Source organism: Panthera onca, chromosome C1, assembly GCF_046562875.1.
Source record: "Panthera onca isolate mPanOnc1 chromosome C1, mPanOnc1 haplotype 2, whole genome shotgun sequence".
Classification (NCBI taxonomy): Eukaryota; Metazoa; Chordata; class Mammalia; order Carnivora; family Felidae; genus Panthera; species Panthera onca.
Window position 1 is genome coordinate 192,562,010 of NC_138346.1, and position 26,563 is coordinate 192,588,572.

At 56.0% G+C, this 26,563-nt stretch overlaps 1 protein-coding gene across 5 annotated transcripts; it reads left to right on the forward strand.

The window, feature by feature from the left end:
- The first annotated feature begins 3,263 nt into the window (after positions 1–3,263).
- RSPO1 (R-spondin 1) lies at positions 3,264–26,044 on the forward strand. Of its 5 annotated transcripts, none has more exons than XM_060621260.3 (6): positions 3,264–4,063; positions 13,108–13,490; positions 21,710–21,901; positions 23,903–24,052; positions 24,355–24,543; positions 25,257–26,044. In XM_060621260.3, the coding sequence occupies exons 2-6, from the start codon at positions 13,397–13,399 to the stop codon at positions 25,421–25,423; spliced, it is 792 nt and encodes a 263-aa protein (XP_060477243.2). In that variant the 5' UTR covers positions 3,264–4,063; positions 13,108–13,396; the 3' UTR covers positions 25,424–26,044. The 5 variants fall into 5 exon arrangements, with proteins under 5 accessions (XP_060477243.2, XP_060477242.2, XP_060477246.2 ...); XM_060621259.3 differs by lacking the exon at positions 3,264–4,063 and adding an exon at positions 8,483–8,811; XM_060621263.3 differs by lacking the exon at positions 3,264–4,063 and adding an exon at positions 12,133–12,241.
- Positions 26,045–26,563: the final 519 nt, after the last annotated feature.

A 26,563-nucleotide genomic window follows, 5' to 3' on the forward strand; every position in this document is an offset into this window, starting at 1 on the left:
TTTTTTTTTTAACGTTTATTTATTTTTGAGAGACAGAGCATGAGTGGGAGAGGAGCAGAGAGCGAGCGGGAGACACAGCATCCGAAGCAGGCTCCTAAGACATGAACATTGTCTTAGGGGCACGCTAAGGGGCACCCAGGTGCCCGTAAGACATGAACATTCTATGTTAAACGTAAAGTTCCTAGTGCATTGCTTGACTCATTATTGGCAACAAAAAGTGGTAGCTCTCATTACCTCATTTACTCCTCAAAAGAAGCTGATAAGACAGAAAGTAAGATTATTGGGAAGATGAGGAGGGGCACGTTGGTGGCTCAGTCGATTGAACATCCAACTTCGGCTCAGGTCATGATCTCACAGTTTGCGGGTTCAAGCCCCGCGTCGGGCTCTGTGCTGACAGCTCAGAGCCTGGAGCCTGCTTGGGATTCTGTGTCTTCCTCTCTCTCTGCCCCTCCCCTGTTCACACTCTGTCTTTCTCAAAAATAAACATTAAGAAGAAGAAGAAGAAGAAGAAGAAGAAGAAGAAGAAAAGAAAAATGAGGAAGCCAAGGCTCACTGATGTATTCAACAAATACTACTTGAGTTCCACTGCCGGCATACTAGAGCGACAGGGTCCTAGCTTTGAAGACATCTGCATTCTAATGGGGGAGATGAACAGCCAACAAATAAATAATCAGCAAGAGAACATCAGGCACAGATTAAGTCCAACGAAGAAAACAATTTCAAATGGCCCATGAGAGGCACTGTGGACCAGAGAAAGCCTCTCTGAGGAGGGCTGAGGCCTAAAAGACAAGACGGGGCCGAAGAACTTTGGAGTCAGAAAGGAAAGCAAGAGAAAGGCTTTATAGCAGGACTGTGTTTGGTGCATGCAGGGGACACTAACATTGCCTCCATGGGCAGAGTAGGTGAATACGGGCCGGCTCCCAGGGAGGGGCGGGGGGTGTTGTAAAGCAGGGGAAATGTTTGCTTTGAATTCTAAGTGCAGTGGGGACCCATTGGGAGGATTAAAGAGCTGAGCTAGACACCCCCCAAAGATGTCTGTATCTGAATCCCCAAAACCTGTGCCTATGTTAAGGATCTTGAGATGGGGACATTATCCTGGGTCATCCAGGTGGGCCCGTCTAATCACAGCATCCTTATTAAAAGGACGTGGGGAGGGTCAGAGTCAGAGGAGCAAAGGTCAAAGTGATCCAAGGAGGGGGCATGAGCTAAGGGTGTGGGCGGCCTCTGGAAGGTGGAAAAGGCACGCAGCCCCAGTAACCCATCTCAGACTTCTGACTTCTAGAACTGTAAGATGATACATTTGGGTGTCTTAAGCCACTGAGTTTGGGGTGATTTGTTACGGTGGCCACAGGAACTAATACAAGCACTACGGTAGGATTTATGTTTTTTAGAAATCAGAGCGATTTTAAAACTCGCTCTGGCTGCCGTGGACTGTAAAGCAGGAGGGAAGGGGGCAGACAGCTCCGGCAGGCAGGTGCCAGCGTTGTGGGGACCAGGAGGATGGCAGAGCCGATGGAAGCCAGTGTTTGGAGCCAGGAGACCCTCTGGAGGTGGAAGGGAGACAACTTGCTGATGGACCAGACCTGGGGACCAGAGGAAAGCTGCCAACCAAATCTCTCAGGTTTTACCTCGAGCGGTCAGGTGACTGGAGGTGCTTTTTATTGATATGAGCACGACTGGAGCTTAGATGAGATCATCCATCCAGCCTGTGGCAGACTTGGGACTGACACCTAGATATCCGGACTCTCAGGCCCAACAGACTTGGATCTGTGAGAATAATCTTATGAAGGAAAGGAGTTTGGGGCCGGGCGGCGGGGGGCGCTGGATGGCGCAGTTAAGCATCCTGTTCTTGATTTCGGCTCAGGTCATGATCTCACGGGTTCATGAACTCGAGCCCCACGTTGGCCCCCGCACGCCCACAGTGCAAAGCCTGCTTGGGATTCTCTCTCTCCCCTCTCTCTCTCTGCCTACTCGGGCACGTGCATGCTCTCTCTCTCTCACACACACAAATAAATAAACTTAAAAAAAAAAAAAAGGAAAAGAGTTTCGGATTGTTTTGGCTAACTTTCAGTTATCACTTAGTGTATTAGAGTTCTCCAGAGGAACAGAACCGATAATGTGTGTGTGTGCGCGTGCGCGTGTGTATTTTAAGGAATCGTCTCACACAATTGTGGAGGCTTAGCAAGTCCAAAATCTGCAGGGTAAGCCAGGAGGCTGGCGACCTGGGGAAGAGTTGGTGTTGCAGTTTGAGTGCCAAGGCTGACTGTTGGCAGGATTCTTTCTTGCTCAGTGGATGTCAGTCTTGGTTCTATTAAGGCCTTCAACTGATTGGATGTGGCCCACCCACACCATGAAGGGTGATCTGCTTTCCTCAGACTCCACTGGCTTGAATGTTAATCCCATGTAAAAACATCTAGAATAATGTTTGTACCATGGCCTGGCCAAGTTGACATGTAAAATTAACCATCACATTTACTTTCCTTACTATTGGATATTGTGTTTTTTATCTGTATGATTAGTTCATGGTTGAAGGGAAGGGCAGAGAGCCAGCAATAACCTTGGGCCTGCCTACAGTTAGGGCTTGGAGGAGAGTAGGCAGAAGGACAAGGAACTGGGACCAAGAGGGTGGAGGGAAGCATTCCAAGAAGGAGGGGGCGTCAAGAGTTGCAGAGAGCGAGAGAAGGAGGAAGACAAAGGAGTTGCAGAATAGGACGATTTGGAGGTTGTCCGTGACCTTGGCAATGGACCTTGCAGGGCATGAGAGGGCTGTGAAAGAGAGAAGGGCTCTTTCACACACAGGCACCGGGAAGTGGAGGCTGGAAGGGGAGCAAACAGGGAAATGATGAGCAAACACAACGTCCAATAGAAAGGAGGCCGTGGTAAGGGGTGAAAGGGGGAGCTACTGAGACAGAGAGGTCAGGGTGGCCCTTCTGACACAGGGGTGGGAAGCTGAGAGTGGAAGGAAACAAGGAAGCTGTCCATCTGAAGGACTGTGCAAAGGCCCTGAGGCGAGGAAGGGTTTGCAGTGGTCGAAGAAGCCCAGCGAGGCAGAGGCTGAGAGAGCAGACAGCTGAAGCCAGAGGGATGCGGCCTTATAAGGGATGGTGTTTAGATTTGATTCCAAGTACAATGGAAAATCACTGGGAGGTTTAAACAGGGTAGTGAGTGATGGGATCTGCCTTATAATTTTTCAGGTTTTTCTCCGGCTACCATGCGAAGCCTGTGCTGGTGGGGGGATAGAGCGGAAGCAGGGGGGATAGTAGGGGACGCTCACAATCGGCCAGGTAAGCAGCAGCAGTAGGTGAGGAGTCCGTGGGTTTGGGCCGGGTCTGGAGGTAGACCCGACAGGATTTGAGATGGAGTGGATGTGGGAGGGGAGAGGGGTGAGAATGAAAACAACTCCCGGTTTCCTGTTTATCAGGTTCACTGCTGTTTACCAAGAAGGGGGCATCTGGGGAGAAAGAGGTTCTGGGTAGGGATCACGAGTTTAGCGTTAGCAGAAGGAAATTGAAGGCGTCCCCTGGCTGTCTCAGCTGTCTTGACGAGGGTGGGGCCCGGGTGGCTTGAGGGGTCAACGCTGGTGGCCGAGGGCCCAGTTGAGCCTGGCTGTGGATTTGCAGCAGCCCCCGTCCCAGGTAGCTGGGGGATTGTCCTGCAGAGCTCAGCAGGAAGAGGCAGAGGGTTTGCCCGGGGAAGGCCAGCACCGAAATCATCACTGAGTCGTCAATATGTCAAGAACATGAGTTAGGAGGAAGGGAGCAAGGGGTCTGGAGCAGAAGGAGGTTATGGTGGGGGGCCTGGGGGCTCTGGGAGGTGGGTCTTAGAGCCTGTGATGTCAGTGATGGAACAGTTTGGGGGCCAAGAGGGCACGGCCACCTGAGCAGGAGCCTGCAGTGAAGTGGACGAGAATATCAGCACCGTCTGGGAGGTCCAGGAGGTGACAGTGGCGCTGGCGTGGAGAAGGTCCCCAGGGTGATGCTTGAGGCTGCTGTGGAGAAGAGGACCTTGAGACCGTTGTCAAAGTCCTGTGTGAGCAAAGAAGGCACCACGGGGCGTGTGGCAGGTAATGTGGGTGAGGAGGGGTGGGGAGGGAGAGCAGCGGGAATCAAAAAGGATTGGGGGCATTCGAAGGATGGTGGAGGGAGGGCCATGAAGGGAGGGTCGGGGGAGAGGAGGCCGCTGGCACAGGCTGGCTCCTCACTCCTCGTGAGGGAGAGCCAATGGTTTTCCAGACCCCGCAGGGTGAGAGCTGCGTGTCCCAGGTGTGCCTCAGGGGAACCCCGTCTCCGTTACGACAAGATGGAGAACCTGGGAGGCTGTGTTTCTGGTGTCCCGGACACAGCCGGCCCTCTGGAAGGGATGTGGAGGGGGGAAGGGGAAAAACAGAGCTGTGCTCTTTGGGATGACCCCCTTATCCTCTCTCGCGGGGGCTCCTCACCCCCTGCCATGTCTCCCCCAACCTGCCTCTCAGCCACCTCGTCAATGCTGGGGGTGGCCCACTGCTCTCAAGGTAAAGTCCCTGCTCTTTAGCCTGGTACCCAAGCCCCCCTTGGAAAATTATCGTCTACCGCCCTCCCGCCACCTTGCTCTCGTCCTAAATCTCCGCACAGCAGAACTCCTTAGGTCTCCGAGGGCGCCACCGTGCATCAGGCCTCTGGACCTCCACACGCACCGCGCCCTCTGCCCGGAACACCTTTTCCATCTCATGTGCCTAGAAAATGCCAACAAGTCTTTCAAGCTTCTCTGGAGAAGCTCCTCTGACTCCCTCCAGGAGTGGTGATCACCCCTTAATTTGTGCTGTCACTTTTCCCAGTCTTCCTTGTCTTATAAATCGGTCTGTCCCACTAGTCCCGGAGCCCCTCGGGAAGACAGACAGTGTGATGTTCGTGTCTCCACCCTCCGTCACCAGCCTGGTGCCTGGGATACAATCACACTCAGTTAATATTTAATGCACTAGAGGACAAACTCATAACTAATTACAAGAGCCAGCGCGTACTAAGTATTTGCTATAATTCCTAGCACTGTGCTAAGCTCTTTAAATCCATCACTTTCGGGGCGCCTGGGTGGCTCAGTCGGTTGAGCATCTGACTTCAGCTCAGGTCATGATCTCGGGATTCGGGAGTTCGAGCCCCACGACGGGCTCTGTGCTGATAGCTCAGAGCCTGGAGCCTCCTTCGAGTTCTGTGTCTCCCTCTCTCTCTGCCCCTCTCCCCGCTCACGCTCTGTCTCTCAAAAATGAATAAATGTTAAAAATAAAATAAAATAAATCCATCACTTTATATTAGCCCCAAGAGAAGGGTAGAGTAGATACTGTCCTTATACCCATTTTACAGATGAGGGGACTGAGCCTCAGGGAGGCGAAGTGACTTGCGCCAAGGACGTTGAGCTAGTTGGTGGTAGAAATGGGCTTTGAACTCACGGCTAACCGAGCTAATCGCTAATGTGATTAACCATTATCCTATATTGCCCCCATGAAAGAGAGAATAACAAGATCTCAGAGATTAACAGGGTCGGGGAGACTAAGGTTTGTGGGGGAGTCTGTGATAAATTGATATGAACAAAGTCAGTTTTGTGTGTGTGTGTATAACAGTGATGGCCACGGTCACTGTTGGTTGCCTGCCCAGAAGCCCATTGTCCCTTCTTCAGTGCAACAGAGTTCTGCTTTTGTCCATGAACACTCTTCCCCACATAATCCTGATTGGTCTAAGCTGATAGCATCATCCTTCTTGTCTGCAATTGGTTCACTGGTGGACATGTGATCTGGTTAAATTAATTAAAGAAAATTGTGGTCAATATATGTAATACAGAATATACCATTTTAAGCATTTTAAAATGCCAGTTAACTCTTTAAAAACAGACTGCTGGACTTGTTGCTGGACTTAGTGGGGAAAGATGTGGTGCCTGGAGCTCTTGCAGCCATCTTGTGATCAGGAGGGCAGTAGCCGTGGTGCTGAGGATGGTAGAATGAGAATATAGGAAAGAATCTGATTCTCGATGTGGTTGCTGAGCTGCTGGATCATTCCTACCTCTGCCCTTCTTGATAGATGAGATAATAAACCACCCTGCTGTCTAAGCTATTTTGAGCTGGTCTTCTATTGTAGCTGAAGGTATACTGGTAAGGTGACAACCCAGCTGGGAGAACAGTTCTCACCTGGTAAAGGATGACGTCAGCTATAAGGAACTTTGCTGATCTCTAGGAGCTACAGCCCAGGCCTGCATCCACTGACCTTTGGTCTTCTAATGAGAAGGGTGATCTTGGTTTGGGTAAGGACTGATGATGACCTGAGATGTCATCTGAATCAGCTGGCAGGATCTACAAAAGGCACAATCCCGGTTGTCCGGAGGTCCAGTTCACCAAGCATCAGTTAGGTATGTTCATGGTGCTGGGGTCCTCAGGGTGAATCAGACACAGGTTTTGCCCATAAGAGGCTCACAGTGCAGTGGGAGAGACAATCACAGGCCAGTGATGAGTGATGTATAGGTCTACACAAGGTCCAGAGCCTGACGTGCAAGGTGGCTGGGTAAAACTTCATGAGGGCATTTTGAAAGACAACAAGAGAAAGGGTCAGAGAGAAAAAAAACAAAAACATTTCTTGGAAGAATGGACAACATATGCAAATTCACGACAACCTGGCTCCCTCGGGGAAAATTACAAGTCATTTAGCGTAATGGCAACCGGGTTAGCCACCTACAGGTCATATGTCTCTGGGCAAATTACTTGACGTTTCTGAGGCTCAGAACTCACATTTATAAGAGAAAAAGAAAAAAAAAAAAAAGGAAAGGCAAATGGCTGCAAAATTAGGCAACAGAATATATATCCAAAGCACAGGGCTTGGCATATATTAGGTGCACAAGAAATGCTCTTTATTTTCGTCACATGGTTCTAATTCATTATCTTCCCTGACCCAGGTGGTTTTCTTCCCTTTCTCACTCATTCCTGAGCCTAGTAGTGAGGCCCCCCAACTCCCGCAGACTTTTCCTCAGGCAGGAAACCCGAGCCCACGGCCTGGCCTAAGACATCTTCTAGGGCTGGATGGTTTGTGTGATTCCTTCTCTTCTCTCTCTTTTTTCCCCTAAATGCAACAAAATAAAACCAAACAAAAAGCCCAACGCCTGGCGTGGCTCGTCAGGGAGTTATGCAAGTGTGTAAAAAAATAAAATAAAATAAACACTGCGTTTTCGGCATTTGGGGCTGTTTGATTAGGCACGGAGCAGAGCCAAGGGCCGGTGAGACATAGGGAAAGCTCATAGGGCAGAGTGGACAGGGGAGCGGCTTTGAGAGGGAGCTGGGGGTGGGGGCAGGAGGAACTTGGAAATGGCTGTTTGCCTCTTGCAAACTTGGCAATGCTGTGGCTGAATGAGCCCAGCCACTGGGCATTTGGGACCCAACTGCTCCACATTCTTTGGCCATTCACCATCCCTGTTCCCTGGCCACCAGGACACTCCAGGGGTCATTCCATCTATTCCCCCGTCACTGTAAAAGACCCTGCACCCTTGTCTCAATAGTTAGGGCTCCCGCCTCCCGTCCTGAGGAGATCCCACAGCCTGTCTTGATTACTCACCACCCCTATCCGCGTCCCCACCCCCCCCCCACCATCAGTATAGCTTTTCTGCTCTAACTTAACTCCTGCTAACTACAGTTTTAGCCCATTTTCCTTTAACCAGTCTGAAATGAAGCTGGAGAACAGCTGTTTGCCGCCCCAAGACGTGAGTCTCCCTCCCTCCCTTCATCAGGCTTGACTTCAACATCATGTGGGTCCCTGCGGGTGTCCGCAGCCCTTCAAGACACTCCACAGGCATTCACAGCTCCCCTGCCACTTACCAGGCTGTTGTAGCTTTCGTTTCACTGAACCCTCAAAACAGATGAGGCTCAGAGAAGTTAAGTCACTTAGGTAGGGCCACACAGCTGGTAAGTGATGGAGCAGGGGTTTGAATCTGGGTTTTATTTCAGAATTCCCCCTCACTCTTCGGCAGCATGTCCGTGTGGAGGCGTCCTCGCCCGGATTTACCAGAATCTCACAGCCTCACATTTCCTCTGAACTGGGAAGATGCTCTGAAGACTCTACCCTGAGAGGAGGAGGGCGTGGCCAGGACCACGGGCCCTGTCGAGCCTGTTCCTTGTCACTTTCTAGATTCCTGATAGGGAAACTGAGGTTTCGAGAGGCTCTCAGACCCAGTTCTGACCCCCACGGTGCCTGGAGCTGCGGCGGGTGCTGCGGCTGCGTGGAATCCCCAGGGTGCGGGGCGTGGGGAGGGGAGGAGGCAAGGGCAGAGGGTCTGCGCCAGGCCCCAGAGGACATGTGCCGCGGCCAGCCCCGCGCTCCACGCGCAGCGCCCCAGCTGCGGGCAAGCGCTTGCGGGAGGGGGCTACGGACTCCCGGGCCTGGCACTCCAGTCCGTTTTTTGCTGCGGATCCCGGCAAGGGGGGCCGGCTCGGGGGGTGGGACTGCAAAGGGGGGGGATTCCCTCCCTCGTGCGAGCGGAGGACTGGCCCCTCTCCGGGCTGGGAGCTCCGGCCGAGCGGAGGCGCGACGGAGAGCACCAGCGCCGGGCAGAGAGCGGGGAGCGGACCGCCAGAGTGGGGTTTGCGGAGAGCGAGGGCCGGACCGAGCCGCCCCAAAGGACCGATGCGCCGGGTGGGGCGCTGGCCCCGGAGGGCGTGAGCCGCCCGCAGATTGAGCAACTTGGGAACGCGCGGGCGGAGCGCGGGCGAGCCGGGCGCCCAGGACAGTCCTGCGGCGGGCGGGCGGGTGAGCCGGCCGCGCCCTCGCCCCTCCCGGGCCTGCCCCCGCCGCGGCTGGCAGCGCGGAGGTGAGTGCCCCCGGAGCTGCCCCGTCCTTCTCCCTGGCGCCCCCTTTTCCCGGGACCCGGGGCGCCGCGGGCCGTGCCGTCGGGGCTCCGCCGAGCTGAGTGCGGGGGGGGGGGGGGGTGGGGGCGGGGGGCGACAGCGAAGGGAAGGGGACTTCTGACTGCTGTCGGGTCGGAGGGCGGGAGAGGGCACCTCCTGGAGCCTCCCCTGCTTGTCCCGCCACCTCCGTCATCCCTCAAGCCAATGCGCAGCCCCCTCCCGGTTGCTGCCCGGGGTTCCCCTCAACCCCGCAGCCCCCGGTGACTGTCTTCACTCTGAATCTCATCCCATCTGACTCTGACTCTGAAACTGACCGAAGCTGATCGGTCTGGATTCCCCAAACCCATCCGCCCTATTCACCCCTCCTCCCCAAGCCAGAAGTTCTTGATCCCCTGGTGTCATCGCCTCGGATCCCCCTGAATCCCGTGGCCCCCGGTTCCCCCCGCCCCAGTCCCGCAGCCCGGGTCCGGGTCCGACGTGGCAGGCAGCTAGCACGGCCTCCCCCACTGCCCTGCGAGGTGGCGCGACTCCCTCACCCTGTCCGGGGTCGGGCGCTGAGGGACGGGGGTGCTGCTTGGTCGGGGAGAGGTGGGGGCTGTGTTCGCCCGGGGTTCAAAGGAGGGCAACGACGGATTCTGGGTGCGGGCGCTTGGGGGCAGGGCTTTTCTTGTGAAACTGGCCCCTTGGACTTGGAGAGTCCTCTTGGATTTGGGGGGACAGCCAGAGGTCCGCCTCCCCTCCCCCTGCACCTGCTGGGCCTCTCCGGGATAGTGGGGAGGGAAGAAGAATTTGCGCGCGTGGGGCGCAGATGGAGGGACGTGAAGGAGCCTTTCCCCAATGCCCTCGGTGTTGGGGGGTGGGGGGCGGCCCCAGCACCTGGCTTGGCTCCGGCCGACACGCTAATCCCGACAGGTCGGGCAGGCACGTACTTGGTCCCGCCCCCCGCCCAGCAATGCTTCTGCCCCCGCCTGCCAGCCGCGAAACTCTCCACCCGTAGCCGGTCCCGGGGAGGGTTAATGAGAAATTATCGGGATGGTTTACATTTTTGGGTCTGTATCCGGCCCCGGACGGAGTACCAATTTATCCTGATAGTGTTACAGGCAAGAAGGTGAAAGTGACTCCAACCTTATGGGGGCACCGAGTCCCCGCCCTCAGCTCCACCCCCGGCCGTTCCCCTCCGCAGCCTGTGCCCTTCTCTGGCGAGACCACCTAACAGGGAGGGCACCGCCTCTCTCCCGGGTCTCCCGCCCCAGCTCTGCCTCTGCCGCCAGTTCCTTCCCCACCTCCGGGGTCAGCTCCCTGTCCCTTGCCTCGCCCTCCAGACACCCAGTCCTAAGGTTGGTAGCCCTGAGACCCTTAACCTGTCTGGACCAGAAAAAAAAAATGGGAGTAATTCTACTTCCTTCCTAGAGTTGTGCTCAGTGAATGAGGGCCTAGCGCATGGCAGGTGGTGCGGGTACCTGATGAATGTGAGCCTTTCACCCTGACCCTGGCAGAGACAAATGCCCTTCCTTTCCCCCCTCTCCCCCCCCCCCCCCCCCCCGGGTGCCTGAGACCTTGATTACTGCCAGCAGTTCCCATCGCTGGCTCTGCCCATCCAGGGTAGTCTGTGTCCACTGCCCTTGAGGGTCGGTGGGTAGGACGGGCAGGGGCTGGCTGGAGCTAGCTGGATGCACCCACCTGTGACCTTCTGGGACTGGGTTCTATGGTGTTTTCAGTCTGAGACCTGTCCAGCTTTAAAAATTGCATTTCACATACGATTCTGAATTTTCAGCTTCTCTTTTTAAAAACATCAGAAGGTCTGACCATATGAAACCATTATTTCTGCCCATCGACAATCAATCAACTGAAAGTGCTTGAACTTTTTCCCATCCAGTGATAGGTGAGGGAGGCCAGTGTCATTTGCTCCAGTGAAATTCCGATGTGGATCGTCCTGCCCATTTTCCAGCTGAGATCGTGGTTCCATAGTGATTCAGGTGGGAGAGGGCCAGGGTGAGCATGGCAAGAGCCAGGCTGAAAGCTAAGCCAGAGTGGGGGTGGGGGGTGGGGGCGGGGAGGATTGAAGGGAATAGAAGGAAAGTAGAGGCAGGGCAAGGAAGGGAGCTGACCTTTGCCGAGCACCAAGCCCGATGTGCCAGGCACCGAGCCAGGCAGACACAGGAGATGCATAGGAGACCTTTCCTGCTCGTAGGACCCCATCGATACTGATCGCAGAGTGAGACCCAGGATTTAACACCAGTTGATCTGCGTGGCCTTCTCCTGCAGTGTTTGTCCGGTGTAAGGACTCACGGCACCCCGAGCATGTATCTGCCAGGGGTCCCAGGACCTCACTTCCACACATGCCTCAATTAAAAGTTAACCCTGCCATGCTGGGTGATCGCATTGGGGCCAAGGCAACTGACCGTAAAGATCCAAAAATGGAGATTGCGTAACAGTGCTCAGCATCGTGTTTGGGATCCAGATGATACCAAAACAAAACGAAACGCCCGTCTCGCTTTTTAGATGACCACTGGCGTGTCGACACAAAATCGTGTCTTCTTGGTCACAGAAAATACAACAGCTCTGAGCGAGTTGTCATGAGGTGCAAGACACCGTTCTGAGCAGCGGCGTGCATTAACTCGTTTAAGCCATAAAAAACAACCACCCTCTTGCAGATAAGGACACTGAGGCGACCGCCCAGTTCCACCTGCGGTAACCGCTAATACATAGCGTGGCCAATATGGTGATCTGACTTCCGCCCTTAACCATCGTATGTTCTACGGGCCAACCTCTGGCTGAAGACCCCAGTTCGATAAGCTCAGCCGGATGACGGTGATTTGTAGGTGATGGAAGTGTGTGGTGGGGGCTGGGGAGCATGGAAGGCTCTGGCAGTTCACGCAGGGAGTACTGGAGGGGCATGTAGGGGCTGGCATTTGGGGGTGGCTGGGGGCGTCTCCCCTGGCTCCGGCTGCAGCGCCAGGTGGGACCCGTCAGCCTCGTGTAAACACTTCTCCGGGCAGCTTAACCACTTGAGTGTGACTGGCCTTCAAAGCCGGTCGGGAGAGGCCGAGGAGGGAGGTGCTGAACTCCCTCGTGGGATAATGATTTATCTCCCATGCAGGTGGGCTCACTGGGGCCTCCCTGAGAGGCGAGGGGGAAAGGGACTGGGATGGGGTGGGCGGGGCACTGCCACTCTAGCATTTCAGATTTCTCATTCGTAAGCCAAAAACTCAGCCAACTCTCAGAGCAAGCCTGTGAAATAGGCATCTTTGTCCCCATCCTATAGATGAGGAAACTGAGGTTCAGGGAGGCTCAGTGACTCGTTCAGAGGCTCCTAACCAGCAGACGGGAGGGCAGTGCTTCCCTGGCATCTCCAAAGCTTCCTGGAGGCTCGCTGTTCCCTTCTATCCCTGGGTGAGCGTGGGTGGGTCCGCACCAAAGTGTTCAGGGCAGCGCTCGGACAGACCTCTCTGCTGGGAGAATGTGTGGGAGCGCGCGATCCTGAGCGTGAAGCGGGGTTTTCGGCGTCGGGCTCCAGACACATTTCACCGGGGAGGCACCGGCTCCCCCTGCCCCCATCACCCGGCCAGCGGGTCCAGAGACCTGGCTCTGGCTCTCGCTGGGCTGGGGGATTATCCCCATTCTCTGTGTCTCTGGCCAGGGCGGGCATCTTTTATCCTCTCACAAAGGCCAGGCCCGCAGGGCCTGCTGTGTCAGAGTTTCTGTGGCCGGGGGAAGCCTTGCTTCCTTTTCTCCCGCCAAGCCCAGAGGGCCACGCAGAGCCTGCCAGCCTGTCGGGGGCCACTGCTCCAGCCCCACAGGTGAAAGGCACAGGGGTGACTCAGCACTGGGAAGAGAGGGCTGAGGGGGTCCCTTACAGAAGGACAGAGAGAGCTCCTCCTCTAGAGACAGGCGATTGCTGCAGCATGAGGTCTGTAGGGTCGACCTAAAGAAGGACTTCCAGTTAGAGCCCGGCCAGCATCGGGCAGGGGTGGGGCCAGCTAGTTGCCAGTGATCCACGGATTTGATCTGAGTGTCTGCCATATTCCAGCTGCTTGGGTAGCCGGCTCCAGTCCCGGGTTAGGGGACTCTGCAAACTTCCTGGGAGAAGGGGCAGATTCCTTCTCCGGGGGTGCCAGGTGGGTAGCTTGTAACATTCAACCATTCTGAGTTCTCACAGTCTCCTGGCTAAGGAGAGCCACAGGGGAGGGTAGGAGGTATAAACTGGGGGGGACCGCGTGGTTCCCCAGAATTGACCTTTCTTTCTCCTCCCCTACCAGGTTGGTTTTTGGAGGCATCCCTGCTGAGGTGACAAAGAGTTCTCCCACGTGACACCCCAAGGTGCCTTTGAGGAACGCTCTCTGGACCTCCCTATGGGCTGATGAAGAAGTTGCCTCCCCACACCCTCTCTGTCCCCAGCTGAGATTATGGTGGATTTGGGATACGGCCCAGGCCTGGGCCTCCTGCGGCTGACCCAACCCGGCAGGCGTTAGCAAGAGCCCTGCACTGTCCGCCCCCCCTCCCCAGAGACCACCCCTCCTACCAGGGGCCTGGAGTTGGCGAGTGACTATGCGGCTTGGGCTGTGTGTGGTGGCCCTGTTTCTGAGCTGGATGCATCTCGCTGCCGGCAGCCGGGGGATCAAGGGGAAGAGGCAGAGGCGGAGTGAGTAATGGAGCGGGGCCGGACCACCGCTGGCCTTGGGAGCGGGCGGGGGCCGCCTGGGGACTAGAGGGCCATCGGTGGTTTCCTTCTCTGATGACCATTGCAGATTCTACTCGTCCAACGCCACTTCGTACTTTACTCAGTAGATTATCCAGCTTGTGGATTGATTTGGGGGAGATTACCCACTCTGCAGATGACCCACGTTGTCTGTTTTCCCCTTTGTAGACTCCGCTTTCTAGATTAACCTCTCTCTTGTGAGGATCCAGTTTGTGAATTATGCCCCTTTGACATAACACCAGCTTTGTGTGGTATCCATGGAGATGTGTCCCCTACCGCTGTGGCCTGGGGTTCATGGTCCTCTCCTCACCGACAGGAGTTCAGGGCTCTTTTCTTTGAATCTTGGCTGGAGTGCAGCCCTCAACCCCTTGGGGCCAGGAACTCTGCTCAGCTTGGGCAACGGCTTTCCCTGCCCAGATCACCCACCGGGCAGAGACAGTGGAGCAGGGAGGCTCGTGAGACTATCCACTCCCGTGGTTTTTAACTCTGCCCGGTGGGATTCAGGGAGCTGCACGGGGGGCTGAAAGGGAGGCAGTGGGAAGGCGTCTGGCCCCACTGCCCACCCAACCAGAGTGCCTCACTCTTCCCTGCTTTCGATAAGATTCCACGTAAGGTGTCACTGGAAAGAAGGGTCCTCCCAGTTTAAAAACTAAACCGAACTAAATTCTATTATTGTACAGATGGGGAAACCGAGGCTAGGACACGGGAGGAGATAATAGCCCTAAAGACACAGGGTCAGTATTGGAACGTAATTAGTTCCCGTGAGCCCAGTCTTCCTAAAAACAGAGCTTGATGGAAATCACGACTGACTGGGCAGCCACGAGAGCCCTCGGGCCTCAGCCTGGCTCCAGCAATGGGGGACCCGTACCTGCCCAGTATGTAGTGGGAGTGGCCACTGTGTGTATGGGACCGTGCCAGGGAGAAGGAGGAGGCTGATGTTACAGACCCCCAAGGCCTGTCCCCCATAAAAGATGCCACGCCCCCAGGCCGGAGGCTCCACAGAAGTGTGGCACAACCAGACAGAGGCTCACCAGTAAAGGTGGAAAGGCAGTGGAGTTTTGTCGGGCCTCTGCGGGAGCGGCCAAGGCCAGAACCCAGCCCAGGGAGAGAAGCTCAGAGAATTGGTGAAGCTGAAAATCCCCAGCTTAACAAACAATTAGAGACGGTTAGGTTTAATCAGCAGCGAGGCCTTGATTTTCCTCCCTTCCTCTCTGTTGCGGCCAGCGTTTTGGACTCCATGGGCCAGATGCGGTTTAGCGGTTCATAACCAGTCTCCTCTGTTTCCAAGATGGGAGAGAGAGAGAGAGAGAGAGAGAGAGCAAACGGGAGGGAAGGACGACTCGTGCTCCCAAGACGCACACTGGCGGTCACACTTCCCGCTCACAAGCAGAGCCACGCATCCCTCACCTCCCTAAGCCAGGGGTCGAAGAGCTGGGTTCAAGACTTTTGTACAGAAAAAAAATAAGTGAATAAAAAGCACTGGCCTGAGCCTGCAGAAAGGGCTCGGTCCCTGCAAAGGGCCATCAAATACAGCAATTTTGATGGCTCTCCTTTTTTTTTTTTAATGTTTATTTATTTTTGAGAGAGAGAGAAAGCGTGAATTGGGGGCAGGGCAGAGAGAGAGGGAGACACGGAATCCGAAGCAGGTTCCAGGCTCTGAGCTGTCAGCACACAGCCCGACGCGGGGCTCGAACTCACAAACTGTGAGATCGTGACCTGAGCCGAGGTCAGAAGCTCAACTGACTGAGCCACCCAGACGCCCCTAGTCTACGTGAGATTTTATTGTGTGTCGTGAGCTCTTTGTAAAACACCAAGCTCTGTATAGACGTTGGGATGCACGTCACTGTTACATAAACAACGTGTGGGCCATCTTGCGCTCGGGTTTTCAGGGTTGAGGGGAGGGAAGAAAGAGGCCCAAGATGTGATGTGTGGCTACCCTGGCCTCCTAACCACTGGACAGCAGAGGAGGCTGGCTGGCTGTGCTGTGAGCCTCTGGTCTGTCGACTCTGCCATCATCTGCAACTGCGTGACAGTAGGGCTGTTAGAAGCCACCCGATGCGGCTCTGATCTGGAGGCACACACCAATTTTGAGTCCAGAAATGGCTGATCGCATGTGTGATGGTCTCCCTGCCTGGAGGGGGAGAAGCTGAGCAAAGTGCTCTTCAGTTGTGAGTTACGAACCCTGGCAGATCAACTTCCTCCTCTCCTGTTCGCTGAGGACGCATCCCCTCCCTGAACCCCGTCTTCACTCACTCCGCCTCTTGTCTTCTCGCCCTCTCCTGAATGCCTTCCCACCTGGATTTTGTGCCCCTCACCCTGCCCTCATGTTCTCACTACTGCTGGCATTGAGGGCTCCTTCCCCTTACTGAGACCCTTCTCCTAACTGATTCCTGGGCCCCTTGCTTAGTCCTGCTCCCATGAAGCCCCCATTCCTTCACTGAACCCTGACTCCCCCATCCAACCCCATCCAGACTTTGTGGGGAAGTGAGATCAGGGAAGACTTCCCGGAGGAGATGACTTTAGTTCTGAGGCTTGAAAGAGTTACTCAGGCTCAGGAAGCGGCAGAGAATGTTCCAGGAAGAAGGACCGATTTGAGCAAAGACACGCAGGTGTGAAATAGTGTGATGTGGCCAGACCCCCACCCAAAAAAAATAGTTGTGGATTGCTGAGGGGTGGTGTTGAGAAATGAGGAGGGTAGGATCAGCTCAGGGAAGCTTTCCAGGCCAGGTGGAGAAATTAGTAAGGCCAGATGGGTCTCAATTCTGCTGGTAATAGGGAGCCATTGAGGGATGTTGGGCAGGGGTGTTTTGGCTTTAGGAATATCAACTTGCAGGGGTTTTGCACAAGGATGAAGGAGCCACACAGGCCGCAGGGGAATGGCGCGGGGAGGGCACAGCCTTGCCTTCCTGGCCTGGGGAAGTGGGCTTCACTGAGGACTTGGGGGAGGGCAGGCAGAGCCATGGGAGAGGGTTTTGTGAAGAGGTTGGGAAGCAGGCTCCATCCCTACTCCCAGTGCCCTCCACTTCATCCAGCCCACCCAACCTCCTCAGCCAGACTGCGGCCCTCCAAGGCTGCCTCCCCGTATGCCTCCCTCCATCGTAGGCAAAGGGTCCTTTCGTATGGTGAATCTGGCCATGCCCTTCTGCGGTCACCTTCCCTGCCAATAGGAAAAAGCCCTATGTTCCATTCTGTGAATGCACTAGGATGTTCGGTGCCTCAGAGCCTTTGCACAGGCTGTTCCTCCTGTCTGGCACACCCTCTTCACCTAGCCGGCTGGGTAAGGGAGTGCCTTTCATTACTCATCCACTTACACGGTGCTAGCCAGCCCTGCCTGCCGCATCCCTGGGTGGGCCTTTGTTTATATCTCCAGGTCCCCAAGCTCCTAGCACTTCTGGGCACGTGTTAGGTGTGCCATAAACGTCTGTGGAATGAACGAGCCTCGGTTTTTCCCTTTGAATCATTACGTGCCCCCCAACACCCACCGTCTTCCTTGGACCCCCCCCCTCTCCCCTACACAGACTCCCCTCCCTATGGCTGTCCATTGCCCCACTGCCCGTGCATTTGTCTCACTAAGCCGAGAACAGCGTTGGGTTCCTATCCTTCTTGACCAGCATCCCTTTCCTCGTTGAACTTCCCAGCTTCTCTCTGAGCCCCTCCTCCTCTGCTGGCCTGTGAAGCAAGCGCGGCCAGGCTGCTCAGCCTCTGCCCGGGAATGCCTCTACTTCCACGGTGGAACCACGGATGCCCATGGCTTCCACGGACAGATCCCCGGGTTCTCTTCCCCGCTCCACAGCTGATTTCTTGAAGGAGATGGCTCTCCTTCCTCTGCTCCTCGACCACTGCCCTCTGCCCTCGCCCCCACCAGGGGCGCCAACCCCTGTCCGCTGCTGCCTCGTTATCTGACACCTCAGCAGCCAGGGTCCTGCCCAGGGTGCTCTCCTCTTGCCTTCCACTGAGTTAGGTCCCTACCTGTCCGGTTGCCCCTTCGCAGCCTCCTAGCCGCCCTTCTTTCTTCTGTCCCTCCCTTAACTTCCTAATTCCTCCTCTCACCCTCTGTGCCCACTGTCCGCTGCCTCATGGGCCCCCATGCCTTCGGGACTGTTTTCGTGCCAAGGACTCCACATCGAGGTCTCCAGCCAAGGTGTTTTTTCTCTCGAGCTCCAGAGCTACGGGCTCGACTCCCTCATAGACACCTCCCCCCGGATACCCCACAGGAACCACAACCTCAACCCATCCAAAACCCGACTATGCATCATCTCCCCCACCCAAACCTGCTCCTCTTCCTGCGGTCCCTCTCTCGGTGAAGAGCCAACAGGCACCCTGTCACGCAAGCCCAACACCTGGGAGTCACCCTCGGCTTGCACTTTCCCCAGCCTCTCGGCCCCACGTCCAGCCCATCAGCTGGTCTGGTTGCTTCTCCCACCTGAGTATCTTACCTATGTCTGCTCCTTTGCATCTTCTTAGTTCAGCTGTGTCTCTTCGAGCTGAGGAGTCTTCCTGCCTCCAGATTGCCGTCCCCGCAACCCTTTCTCCATACCACACAGTGATCCTGACCGCGTCTCCGATTTTAAAGCCCCCAGTAATTCCTCACTGCCTGTAGGGCAGTGTCCAAACTCCCGCGTACAGGTTTAAGACCCTTCCTCATCTGGGCCTGCTTCCCTCTCCAGCTTTCTGTCTTACTCCTCCCTCCGTGGTCCACCCCCCCCCGCCCATGCTGATTTCAGAACCCGAGTGCTCCACGCTTTCTCTTGCTGTGTCACTGAGAGATCCGAAGAGAAATGCACACAGAGATCTGTTGTTGGTTGAATGCGAGGAGGATTGCAGTATTCTGAGGGGCCTTTTGCAAATCTGTCCTTAACAAAAGTGACAAGGACGGAATGAATGAGCATGGGGACATAGCTATAGTGGCCGGCAAATGGGACACCTGGATCAGTTCAATTATTGAAACCCAGGCAAGATGGGGTGCCTGGGTGGCTCAGTTGGTTAAGACTCCGACTTCGGCTCAGGTCATAATCTCGTGGTTCACGAGTTCGAGCCCCGCGTCAGGCTCTGGGCTGACAGCTCAGAGCCTGGAGCCTGCTTCGGATTCTGTGTCTCCCTCGCTCTCTGCCCCTCCCCCGCTCATGCTCTGTCTCTCTTTCTCAAAAATAAATAAACATTAAAAAATTAAACAACAACAAAAAAGAAACCCAGGCAAGAATAGAGGGAACATTCATTTCAACAATGTATTCAGTAAGAATCTTGCATAACAGAGGATGTAATGTCTTGGGGGGTAGAAGCAGTACCTAAAATCTGCAGTACCTTATTAATTTGTAACACAGCCGAATAAAGACTCAAAGTGGAAAAGTAGTCCCCAGGGCTCCCGCGTAACGCCAATGCAACATGTGAGTATTTTTGCTCTTAGAAGAACTAAACCAAGAACAATATTAATTGTTAAGTGCACTGGTCGATTAACACTGCCTCTATGCAACTAAATTCTATACTTAAAAAAAAAACCAACAATCGACCCCTACTTCTGGTCCCCACGTCACCCGGCGTGGTCCTGCCCTTGGCCTTCCTAAACTTCATTCCCTCTGCCTGGAGCACGTGCGGGCTGCGAAGCCTTGGCCAAGTCCCGTCACTTCTCCAGGTCCTCCCCCGTAAAAATGAGGATTATAACATAATAACAGCACCTGCTTCATGGATTGTGCGAGTTAAGTGAGTGAACACTCGATGACCTCTGAGGACAGATTAAGTTCTGGACACTTGGTAGTTAGCGGCTGTTACCGTGGTTACGGCATTGTTACATGGTTGTGTTCGTCATGGTCTTTTTCGCTTCTTCTGCTCGCCTTCTTAACTCCAACTCATTCTCCTGTTCCGAAATCAGGGATCACTCCTCCCAGCAGCCCTCCAGAGTGGACATCCTCACGTCCCTCTCTGGTGGTGGCAAGGGAGGCACACTAGACACTGTGTTTCGCCCCTGGTCACATGCTGGGGACTTGGCTCCAGCTCTAGCCGACTCGGAAGCCTGAGCTGGGGGTCCACTATGCTGCGTGTAGTGGCAGTGGTCCCGCCGTCTGTTCTGATCCTCCCGGCCCTCCGTCTGCAGCCCGTGTCTCCAGCCCCTCGCTGCAGGCTGGGTCCTAAGTGGCTCATAACCTCTCTCCCTGTTCTCTTCTCCACCTGCTTGCCTTCCCATGGATTGAGCCTCCTTTAAGTGACCAGCCACACTGTTCTGCCACCTACCCTACAGACTCCTCCCTCCTGTTGGTCACTTCCGCCTACCGGTTATAGTCCCTAAGCTTCTCTTAAATCTGTTTCTGTCCATCTCCAACTGAGCAGAATATTCATTCAGACATTCTCATCTTCCTCACCTGGATGATCTGGTCCACTTCCTTCCAAATGGTCCTTCAGTCTCTGGTCTCCACCCACGCTGCCAGAGGAACCTTCCAACGTACAAATCAGCCCGGGTCCTGCACCTTGCCGATAGCTTCCTCCTGTCTAATCAGTTCGGAGAAATGTCCCAGGAAAAGCTCTGCAAAACAAGGGTTCTGTGGCCAAAATGTTTGGGAAATAAAGCTTCCTCTGTCCCCCTCTTAGGGAGCCACTGCACAGGAGCATAATAAAAGGGTTGAAGACGCCCTACAGTAAAGAATCCTGTTTAGACCTGTGGGACCCAGTGGTTCTCAGTCTTACCTGACGTAGTGGCCTTTTCTCCACAGCCTTTGATGAACATCTAGGGGAGAACATGGTCTCAGGAATGCTCTTTGGGAAACGCTGCCTGGCAGGATCAAGTTCAAATTCCTTAGCATGATATCGAAAGCTCTTATCTTTCGCCATCCCCCTCCCTACCCCTCCTGCACCCCAAATTATCTGCAATTCCCCTGGCTGTTTTACACCTCTGTGGCCCTGTTCCTAGAGGGCCGTGATCTCTACTTCCTAATGGACAAATCTCTACAGATTCTTCAAGAGTCGGCCCAAATGGCGCCTCCTTTGGGACTCCTTCCCTCTCTTCTTTTTGGGTTCACTATCGCCAGGCCTGCGGCTGTCAGCATTTGCCTGTCGGCACCACCGAAAGATCAGTTTGGAGGGTCAGGTGACCTCGTGTCCAGGCCCCTGGCGCTCACACTGCACAGGGTACTTGGGAGGGGCTCGGGGAGTGTTGGTTAAACAAGTCCATAAAGGAATGACATCGAAGGTTTGAGACCCCGTGCTGGGGCTGGAGATCACACCGCCTCAAAGGATGGCCAGGGTTTCTCAACCTCAGCATCAGTGCCATTTTGAACCAGACAATTTCTTGCGGGGGCCACCCCGTGCGTTATAGGATGTTTCGTGGCATCCCTGGCCTCTCTCCATACCGGTAACAACGCCCCTCCCCGGTGTGACAGGTCCCTAGACGTTGCTACATATCCCCTGGGGAGCAAAATCGTCTCTGGTTGAGGCCACTGTTCTGGACATAGTTATTCTAGTTGTTTTCCTATCTCTGACCAGATGATCCTTTGCTCAGATAGCTTAACCCATTGTCCTTCTTGACCTTAAATCTTTCTCAAGGCTAAAAAATACCCGCCTTCCATACCTGAGCCTTCGTACCTGAGGCTGAACCTTGCTTCCTCTGGGGAGGGTAGGGGTAGGTTCTGGGAAGCGTGCGGCTTCAGCAGCTTCTCCCAGAAGGGTAGAGCAAGACCGGAGAGCGAGCCTGTGTTGTGCCTGGAGGTAGAGAGACACTTAGGGTGGACGATGGCGCTTGCTTCAGGCATCTGTGCTAGTTCCCTTGAGAGATGATGCTGGGGAGGTTTACAAAGCAGTCTTTAAAAAAAAATTTTTTTTTAATGTTTATTCATTTTCGAGAAAGAGAGACAGAGCGTGAAGGGGGGAGGGACGGAGAGAGGGGGAGACACAGAATCGGAAGCTCTGAGCTGTCAGCACAGAGCCTGACGCGGGGCTTGAGCCCACGACCCGTGAGCTCATGACCTGAGCCAAAGTCGGACGCTTACCCGACTGAGCCACCCAGGCACCCCTATGAAACTGTCTTAAAGAGGTGCCATCCTGGCATGTGCCTCCTGAGAAGCACAGTCATTACGTGGGAAGAAACCCCAATCTACTCACTTCCCAACCGTGTGGGAGCCTGGGAAAGACGGTGGTCTCGCCTACAGCCCCTCCTTCCCCCTGTTCCACCCTTGCAGTCAGTGCCGAGGGGAGCCAGGCCTGTGCCAAAGGTTGTGAGCTCTGCTCGGAAGTCAACGGCTGCCTCAAGTGCTCGCCCAAGCTGTTCATCCTGCTGGAGAGGAACGACATCCGCCAGGTGGGCGTGTGCTTGCCCTCCTGCCCTCCTGGCTACTTCGACGCCCGCAACCCCGACATGAACAAGTGCATCAGTGAGTGTGGGGAGGGCTGGAGAAGGCTCTGGCCCCCGGGGGAGGGTGCTTCGGACCGCTGGTAGCCGGCAGGAGGAGTAGAGGGGACACCGAGGGGTGGGGGGCAGGGATGAGGCTCCTGATTCAAGTATCCAGCTGCCAGCCAGACATCTCAGAGGGTCCATTCTCCTCTCCGGCTCAGCGGGTCCACCTCAGAACCACATCTCCTGCCTCCGGACGTGCACCCACCTGCACTCCTGCAGGGTCCTGAGCCACTCACACCACCAACTGGAGAGCCGGCCTCTCGGCCTCTCCTTGTGACGCCTCCGGTCCATCCCATAACCACATGGTGCCCGCCGCCTCCCCTCTCCCTCCATCCTCACTGCCATGGTCTCTCCCAGGCTCCTGGCACCTCTCCTCTGGAATATTGCAGGAGCTTGTTTATCTGTCCTCCAACCCTCCACACCACAGCCAGAAAGCCAGGTGCTTCTGAGACGTATGTCCTTTCCCAGGACACTTCTGCTTGAACCCCCGCCCCGGGCTCCCCTGACTGCGGGCAAGTTCAAGCCTCCCCTGCCTCCGCCCAGGTCTTCTCTCTGGCTGGGGTCCGCTCTATCAGCTGCAGCTCCGTGTGCTCTAAGGCACGGCCCATCCCACCTCTGTTCAGGCTCACGGTGGCACCCTGGGGGACAGGCAGGGAACACACTCTGGTGACCAATGCCAGTGCGCCTCCCAGTTGGCCAGTGCCTCGGAGTTTAGAATGCATTTCCAGACCTCCTATCAGTCGAGCCTCACAACAGCCTTTGGAGGGAGGTGGGACCTAAGTGACAGGGGTCCTTCTTTTGGATGACAACGGTGAGGCCTGAAGGGGGAAATGACGGCCCCGAGATCGGCCCTGGGTTCTAATCTCAACTCTGCTTCTCATTCGTTGTGCAACATCGGGATTTTGCAGCCTCTCAAATCCTCATCTTTAAAATGAGAGTGGTAGTTTTTACCCCCCTAGGGTTGTCATCAGAGGCATATAGAAAGCCCTAGATGTCTGGCGCTCTGTAAGTGGTACCTGCTGTTGTCTTTACTGTATTTCACCTGCGACCAAACCCAGGAATCAGCAAGAGAGGAGGGAGGCTAGCGGAAGAAACAGAGATAAAGCCAAGAGCCCAGGAGGCCCAGAGGAAGGGTGGGGTGGGGTGGGGTGGGGTGGGGAGCTTGTGAGGCTAGAGGTGGGGCCCTGGGGCTGCCCTCTTGGTCCTCGGGGTATTTGGGGTAGGAGTTCCTGGCTGTGCCAGCTCCTGGGAAACTAGCAGCCCCAGCTTCAGGTGCCAGAGACTGGGAGGAAGTTAGTCCTGCCCACGATCTGGGAAGGGAGAGATTGTGAAAGGCCCTGCCTACTTTCAGCCCTGTAACCCCCCCTCCCCCCACTTCCCCAGAGGAGGGAGAGCTGGCAGGAGGGGATGGGGAGGGACCCAGGAGTCCAGCCGGGGTGGTTCTTGGAACCAGACCTTACAGGGGGAGAGGAATTTGCCCTGGGATCTCTCCTCTCCCCGCCCCCCTCCAAGCAGACTCCTTTCGCAGGGCAGGAGGGGAACCAGAGCGTGGGATGTTGTGGGTGCAACGGAGAGAGGAAACCGTTGTATCCCTCCGTTCGACTCTGACCCTCTGACCGGGTGGCCCTCTAGGGTGCCACGACACGCTGGGACCCTTCTCTCTCCTCCCCACTGATCCCACAAGGTGTCCTGCCCTCCTCCTCTGAAAACAGCTGTCTTGGGCCTCACCTTGGTTCCAGGGCCTGGTGTGGGGTTTGGGGTGGAGTTAGCTGACTGTCCCTGGCAGACCCGAAGAGTGGCCACTTCGGCCTCCTCTCCCCACCCCGTCCTTGCCTTCCCTCCCACAGTCATGGCAGCTCTAGGCCAGAGTCCTGCCCTCGGGGAAGTGGGGGAGGGGGGGGAGGTCTGCCCTGTGGGGGGGGGGGGGCTTTGGGGATGGGAGATGAGTCAGAGGGCCCCCATCTGGCCCTCTCCTCAGAGTGCAAGATTGAGCACTGCGAGGCCTGCTTCAGCCACAACTTCTGCACCAAGTGTAAGGAGAGCTTATACCTGCACAAGGGCCGCTGCTATCCAGCCTGTCCCGAGGGCTCGACGGCTGCCAACAGCACCATGGAGTGCAGTAGTCCTGGTGAGTTTGCTGGGAGCTGTGGGCAGAGGGTCCGGGACCCCAGGGGAGGGGCGGGCAGGGTGGTGTGGGGGGCAGGGCGAGCCTGGGCCTGGGGGGGCCGTGCAGCAAAGCTTACCCCCCCACATGCACCCCCACGACCCTGTGGGGTTTCTCTGCCCTCTGCACTGAAGATGCCTCCAGGCACAGAGCAGGTGGGGGGGACTCCCGTGGAGAATTCTGGGTCAGGGGAGGAGGTGTGACCCTCCCCCCCTTTCTCTCCCTCTTCCCTCTGTTTCTCTCCCTCTTCCCTCGCTTCCTGCCAGCACAATGTGAAATGAGTGAGTGGTCCCTGTGGGGGCCGTGCTCCAAGAAGAAGAGGCTGTGCGGCTTCCGGAGGGGCTCTGAGGAGCGGACACGGAGGGTGCTCCACGCCCCCGGGGGAGACCACGCTGCCTGCTCCGACACCAAGGAGACCCGCAGGTGCACAGTGCGGAGGACGCCCTGTCCTGAGGGTGAGCTGCGGCCTCGGCCTCCCCAGGGCTGGGAGTCAGGGACCGCCACGGAGGTGCGGCCGCTTCCGCCTCCTGCCTGTCGCCCAGGGCCAGATGGGAACCCCAACTCCGGGTGCCAGGTCCCGGCAGAGAGCAGTCCCCAGGACTCTGTGTGGTGGGAGCTGGGACCTTCAGTGTCCACATCCCTCCAGTTTCCCCATCTCTTGGGAGCCAGCTGAGGTTGGCACCGGAGGGACCCTCGGAGGTCAGATGGGGGCACAGAAGGGGATGCTAAGACCCAGAGAGGTGCGGTGATGTGACCAAGGTCACACAGGCAGTAGGCGGCAATGATGGGACAGCTGGCCCTGGGGGCAGGGGAGTCGGGGGCTGTCCTGCTTGTCCTGAGAGCTGCACCGAACATCTTGGCCCACTGGGGCCCAAGGTCTGAGGAGGTCACAAGGATGAGGAGGGCGTCTGGTTCGTCGAGGGGTGGAGGGTGAGAGGCTCCCAGACCCCTGTCTCTGTGCCCATGTTTCAGGGTCCTCTGAAGTAGCTGCCAGTCAGAAGAAGCCTTGAGGGGTCCCCAGCTGCCTAAAGGCAGCGACTCCAGCCCCCCTGCTTCCCCCGCCCCGCTTCCTCACCACCACCCCCCCAAGAGCCCTCGGCCATGCCCAGGGCCACCTCGCTTGCTGTGGGACATCCTTTGTTGACTCTTCCTGCTGTTGGGGTTGCAGGGCAGAAGAGGAGGAAAGGTGGCCAGGGCCGGCGGGAGAACGCCAACAGGAACCTGAGCAGGAAGGAGAGCAAGGAGGCGGGCGCCGGCTCCCGGAGACGCAAGGGCCAGCAGCAGCTGCAGCACCAGGGGACAGCGGGGCCGGTCACGCCTGCAGGGCTCACCTAGGGGCCTAGGGACATTCTTCAGCCTCCAGGCCCGTGCAGAAAGAGTCCAGCGCTGCTCTGTGTGATGAAAGCTTTACTGAACTGGAGCGCTGGGGGCACAGCGTTCACACACTCTCCATACGTATACGGACACACAAACACTCACACACACACACACACAAGGATCCATGGCCAAACATGCAACCAGCGTACATGTGTGCATCTGTGCGCACGCGCACACACACACACACACACACACACACACACACAATCGAGGCCACCGGATGACACTTTTATCTCCCGGACGTCACCGTGTGAACAGGGTGGGGAGGTGGAGGGGTCACCTCTGCCTGGCAGAGGGCCCAGCGTCACAGACTTGGTTTGCGATGCTACCAAGGGACATGTCAGAGAGACCATTTCCCCGCATGCAAACCCAAACAGAGTGAAGACTTCTGGAGGAGCTGATAGGATCAGTCCAGGGTGGCAGACAGGAACCAAAGCTCAAGGCCTGTTCAGCATCTCCAGCTGTGTGACTTTATCATTGGAGAGTATTGTTACACACCCATGATCCGTGTCAGGGCTGCCCCAACTCTGAAAACTGCTTAAAAGTTTATTTGAAATTAAAAACAAAACCAAATGACAACAGTAGCCACAGGCACCACGTTCCTTTTCAGGGTCCAGGGGTTGGTGGGGTGCACGGGAGCAGGAAGGAACAGGGCTGAGTTTTGAAGAGATCCCCTAATGGCTTCTGGACGGAGGGTCCAGGGCAGGAAGAAAACTTTGGGGATACTCTGAGGGTGATAACCAGCTTCTCTACATCCTTATTACTCAGAGTGTGGTCTGCGGACCGGCATCAACGTCGTCATCGGGCGGCCCGTTAGAAGTGGGAGTCTCGGGTCACATCCCAGACCTGACGAACCAGAATCTGCAGTGTAACAAGGTTCCAGGTCCCTGGCGTGCACATTCAAGTTTAAGAAGTACTGCTCTCATTACCTCTGCGGACGGAACCAAGGTCCTGGCCACCTGGCCGCGGGAAGGGTTCTGGTCGGCCGTGCAGGAAGACTTGCCATCTGGGAGAGGTAGAATCTGCATCCTGGGGGGGTTAGTGGTACCCTAGGGGCCAGGGATGCCCAGGTTCTCTGGGATGGTTGGAAACCCTTGG

Bases quoted from the DNA above. Each gene is read 5' to 3' on its own strand.
- RSPO1 (XM_060621260.3), top strand. From the start codon at position 13,397: ATGCGGCTTGGGCTGTGTGTGGTGGCCCTGTTTCTGAGCTGGATGCAT. The intron at 21,902-23,902 runs GTGAGTGTGGGG...CCCTCTCCTCAG, and splicing joins CGACATGAACAAGTGCATCA to AGTGCAAGATTGAGCACTGC. The intron at 24,053-24,354 runs GTGAGTTTGCTG...GCTTCCTGCCAG, and splicing joins CATGGAGTGCAGTAGTCCTG to CACAATGTGAAATGAGTGAG.